Source organism: Myotis lucifugus, unplaced genomic scaffold (genome assembly GCF_000147115.1).
Source record: "Myotis lucifugus unplaced genomic scaffold, Myoluc2.0 scaffold_214, whole genome shotgun sequence".
Lineage (NCBI taxonomy): Eukaryota > Metazoa > Chordata > Mammalia > Chiroptera > Vespertilionidae > Myotis > Myotis lucifugus.
In genome coordinates this window covers 2015213-2020352 of record NW_005871262.1, presented here as the reverse complement: position 1 = coordinate 2020352, position 5140 = coordinate 2015213, and the positions used below count along the sequence as shown (strand labels likewise).

The 5140-nt window shown below is 49.8% G+C and overlaps 1 protein-coding gene across 3 annotated transcripts in view; it reads right to left on the bottom strand.

Annotated features, from left to right (window-relative positions):
• ENTPD6 (ectonucleoside triphosphate diphosphohydrolase 6 (putative)) overlaps nucleotides 1–5140 on the bottom strand; it is a 26135-nt gene that overhangs the window by 8433 nt on the left and 12562 nt on the right. For all 3 annotated transcript variants that reach the window (XM_006097943.3, XM_023761703.1, XM_023761705.1), the window contains exons 4-8: nucleotides 4565–4708; nucleotides 3356–3431; nucleotides 2650–2685; nucleotides 1679–1767; nucleotides 1031–1110 (exon numbers count right to left, since the gene is read on the bottom strand). In XM_006097943.3, the coding sequence (XP_006098005.1) occupies nucleotides 1031–1110; nucleotides 1679–1767; nucleotides 2650–2685; nucleotides 3356–3431; nucleotides 4565–4708 (425 nt within the window). The remainder of the gene's footprint in view (nucleotides 1–1030; nucleotides 1111–1678; nucleotides 1768–2649; nucleotides 2686–3355; nucleotides 3432–4564; nucleotides 4709–5140) is intronic.

The window sequence follows — 5140 nt, the reverse complement described above, 5'->3', positions numbered from 1 at the left end:
ATATACACACACACAGAACGTGTTCCGTTTCTTCATCATTCGGTCGTCCGATGCGATTAGAGACTGGTGTAGAACAAGATCAGGCCAGAAATTTCTTCCTACCAGGCGTGTGGGGTGCCTGGCGATCTGGCTACTCTACCATTTCGTTGGTGGGCTTTCTGCAGCTTTGTCACCACTCCGCGCTACAGTCCAAACCAAAGCTGTTTCCATGTCGGATGGGAAGGCTCAGACAGCAAGTTCTAAGAAAAAACTCCTAGGAGATTATATAGGTCAGCCAGGGGTGAGAACCACTGCTCTAGAAGTCTCCCTTTGCGGAGTTTAGAGCGTTCAGTTAATTAGTTCAACACATGAAGGCCTATTACTTGACAGGAGCTTGTCTGGGAGCTGTGGACGCTGGTGAACGCAGCAGCTCTGATCTTTATCGTGCACATGTGTGTGTTACAGAAAGAATCTACTGAAGGCGCCATGTGCACTAGATGGTCCAGAAAATTCCTGCACAATCCACGGGCCCTTCCCCACTTCTTCAAAACCTCCTCCAAAGCAGAGCAGAATAAGAACAAAAGAAGAAATGTCATTTCACTGCAGGAAAACTGAAAAATGGAGGGAGAAAGCAGGAGGGAGAAGGTCCAGGTGGGTCCACAGCAGGGGGTCCCCGGGACCTGGCGTGTCTGTGCCTGTGACTGAACACTCCGGTCACCCTAGACCAGTGATGGCGAACCTTCTGAGCTTGGCGTGTCAGCATTTTGAAAAACCCTAACTTAACTCTGGTGCCGTGAAATTTTTTGATATTTGCAACCATCGTAAAACAAAGACTTATGTTTTTGATATTTATTTTATATATTTAAATGCCATTTAACAAAGAAAAATCAACCAAAAAAATGAGTTCGTGTGTCACCTCTGACACGCGTGTCATAGGTTCGCCATCACTGGCCTAGAGGCAGGAGTTGGAGGCACGGGGGAGGCCAAGCAGCGCTAGCTGAGCTCTGTGCCTGGATGGTCACCCTTTCCACCCTCACTCCCGAAGACACACCTGTAGGAATAGAGCTTGTAGGTCCTATTAAAAATCTGCAGTGACGTCAGGTAGCCGGGTGGGGAGGTCCGAAGGGTGTCCTGGGGAAGAACATGAGGGTTACTCCCCTTCCTGCTGGCCTTTCTAGAAAACTGTCCCCAACTCCCTCAACTCGTTTCAAGGCACAAGGATATTCACAGATGTATTCAATTAAAATAGCTGTTCATTAAGCCAAGTTAAGCTTTTCATTGGGGCAAGAATAAAAACGAAACATCCAAAAAGTAGGTTTCTCCTTCTTATGAATAACATTAACTGATTCTGACAAATATGGCCCAACCAAGAAAACGATGAGTAAATTTCCTAAGTGCTCTTCTGCTGAACACTAAAGCTAATAATATAAAAAATGGTGGAGGAGGAGGGTACTGTCAGGGAGGGAAGGAGAGGGCCCACTTCACATTCTCTGGCCCAAGGGGTTCCAGTAGTACATACTCTATCACCCCACACATTTTCCATTTTTTCCAGGGAGCGTTAAATCAAACTAAGCAGCGTTAACTGAATGGATCTGGCCCTCCTACGAGGACCTGACGGCCTGGGCCCAGAGACACCAGGTCTCCGGGCCTCCCCAGGGAGGGAGCCTGGGAAGGTGGGACCCCCACAGGGGCTGGTTACCTCAACTCTCGGAAGGAAGGTGATCTGCGTGGACCCTCCGCCCAAATCCAGCATGCCCACACTGTTGCTTCCTGGGGATTTCAAACTGCCTGGAGCACAGGAGGAGAAACCAACCCAGCACTGTCACATTAGTAAACAGATGAGTACAGCAGACAAGGAAGGGGAGGTTAGAAGCCTGGCCCTTCAGTGGAAACAAAAACAGAAGCAGCGGCAGCTATTTGAAACTCTCCACATAAAGACGCACCGTGTTTAAGAGACATGAGCAATGGCTCCACTGGTGGTGGCAGAGATGCTGGGCCGGCCACACCTGCGGCTCCTGCTCGGGGACACTGACTTCCCCGATACCCCAAAGGCCCCAGCCTGGCCCCCCGCCCCCCCCCCCAGTTTGAGGGTTAGGTCCCTGATGTGTCATTTAACAGTGTCCCTTATTCCCCAAGGGCAGGAAACGGCTTTCTTTTCTATATACGTGTCAGCCACTCTGGTCTTTTCCATCATTTTACAAAGGGGCAAAACTCCACAGGTACTGATTAATCTAAGAAAAGTAACTCCTTGCTGCCTGGTTCCAAAACAGAGGTTTCTGCTCCCTGTTCTACCTGCTGTCGAGGAATTCAGTTAGAAGGTGATCAGCATGTACATCATGTTTAATATTCAAAGTGACCAGCTTTATTCCTGACTTCCCAGAAATGAGAGGACAGGGCCCCGGCGGCGGCTGCTGCTGCAGGAGGAGGGTAGCGTGCGCTGGGGGAACCCACCGGGACTGTGGAGAGGAGAGCACCCCTTCCTGGGCACATACGTCTGTGAACTCTACGCCTGCCCTGCCAAGCCAGGCGGACACCCCACCCATTCCAACTACCTACTCTGAGCCAGAACTTGGCAAAAACCCCGAGGGGGTATTTTAAAGAGTAGAAAAGAGGCCCCTGCTCTCAAGAATGGGGTCTGAGCTGTTAGCCTCCATGATGAAGTGGATGTACCTGTTAGGAAGTTGACGGTGATCCAGGCTGAAATGCCTACGAGAGAGTCACAAAGAGCATTGAGTCACGCGAGGGGCTGTGGACAACATACGGACGCAGGTGCTACCTTTAGGTTTCAGGAGCGCAAACTGACCACTTCCTCACTACCCTCCGCCTTCAGATCAGGGACAGAGGGAAGACTGAGTCATGCCATCAAGTGGCTTCTGGCAGACAGTTGTAGGAGGTACCATCCTAAAAAACTAGAATACTCTGCCAAATGTCACATCTCACTCCTTTCTCAACTTCCTCTTTTCGGAAGAGGCTAAAAGAGAACCAAACGTCCCCTTTCCCTCCCCATACAAACAAACTCTTACAGTCATATTTAAAGCCAGGGGCTGGTGAGGAACCTTACTAAGTGTATCTTAGGATAAACAATGCAACAGTAACACTGGAAATATGGTAGTAATTGGGCATTCTCTTTAAATGCTCTTAAAATGGAAAGAATGATTACTTTTAGAAACTTCATCTGTGCTAGTCAAGGTGAGAATCTAACACTGGCTCCAAGAAGACCCTCGGAGATAGTTAAACTGCGAACTGGAATGGGATGGTCGCTCAGTCCTGTCCATCCGTGCGTCTGACCCCGAGAGAGCTGAGTGCTCCCAGCGGCCCTGAGCACGGCCGCCTCACCCTGAGAGCCTCCTCGCACAGAATGCTCTGGCAACTCTACCTTCATCGGTTCCGTTCATGATGGAAACGCAGTCGTCCCCTACAAGGAAAGGTGACGCCTTAAACACTTCCTTCACCTAGATGTAAAGAGAGACACGTCTTTATCCTCTAAAATCTAAATTCACAGTCCCAATCAGACTATCTTCTAGCAGGGGGTCTCAAAACAAAGTAGCAAAGCTCAGGTTTTGTGTTCGGCTTTTATGATGCTCTGCCAGCGCTTTCCTTGTTAATCTACTCCCTGGGCTAGGGACGCAGACGCTGCCCTGGAGAGCCCTGTGCTGAAGCAGATGCTGCCGGGGAGAGCCTGCCCTAAGGCACTCTGGCCTGGAAGGCTCTGGGGTGCACTGACTCTGCTGAGCCCCAAAATGCTGCCATGCTTTAGGACGGGGATGAAGGGGCAGGAAGCCCTCTAAGGCAGAGCTCAGAGCCGGGACCCCCGCATGGCCTGGAGACGAGCTGGGAGAGAGGAGGCAAAGGCAGTGAGCAGCTCCATTTGAGGTGTTTCCTTATCCATTTTTTTTAAATCAAATATTGACACACAGGAACTTAAATACACTGGGTACACCCCAAATGCAGTGGTGTCCCATAATCCTACTTGGGTGCCTAATTTTATAAGTGATCTGGACGGATGTGCAACCACCCATTGTTCAGCAGCTGGTTTAGAAATAGTATAGAGGACCGGGAGGACCATTCTGCATAGAACAGTTTTCCTGATTTGGCTGATGAAAGCAACCTCCAGGCACCTGTTAAAGAGGGGTTCCAGGGCCCCCTGCATGGGTGGTGCAGGGCCTGGGGACACGCCTGGCCATGTGAGAGCCAGGAAGAGGCTCAGGGTCTCTGCAGAAGGTACACCTGAGTCTCGGCCTGGGAGCAGGACTGGCTCCCATGAGAACAACAGGCTGGAGCCAAGATGTCAGGAACTTGGTTCCCACAGCCTTTGAATGAATCACCAAACTCTTGGGTGACAGCCCTTCAAAAGCACAATGAATTTTTAAAGCAAAGTTGTTCTTATGATAAAAATAGGTTTATGCTAGAAAACACCAGCAGTTTTAAATGTCAGGAGGAAGCCAATGTCATTCACTCTCTAGTAACAATTCAGCGTTTCTCGCTTCAGGAAGCACCCCACGGCCTGACCACTTGGACACTGGCTGCATGTTTCGTGTTTTCAGTTACTGTAAGCCACCCTCACGAAGGAAATGGGCAAGATCACCTTTTGTAGTAAATTCTGAGCCTTTTCTCCTGGTAGCAGACGTAAGCCAGCGGTAGCCTTGAGCACCAATGGGGTGGCCTTCCAGAAGTCAAAAGGAATTTCTTGTTTAGCAACATCCAGCAATTCCTGAATACCCGGAGTGCTCTGTGAACGGGTAAAACAGGGTCTGTCAACACTTAGCTTACACTCACAGATGCTCCCTCACCCTTTGGTTTTTATTAACTTATAAATACATAGTTTCTAATTTTCCAAATCAGTATAAAACAGCAACTGAAGTGGTGCTGGCAGGTGTGTGGGGCACAAGGACCAGGAAAGCACAGAGAAATGTCCTTGGCAGAACGTCACGGGATGAGGCACACGAAAGGGGCTCCTGTCCTACACGCCTGGCCACAAAACCCTCACCCGGCGACCTCAGACGAGTGTGACTCCCCTGGACATCATGAGCAAATTCTGGGGTCACTCAGAGTGCTAAAACCCATGAATAATTACACTGAGGGGTCATTTTCACCTGGGGGAATGCTTGATCCAAATACTGGATAAGGCCCTGTGTCTGCGGGATGGGTCGGGGAAAGACTT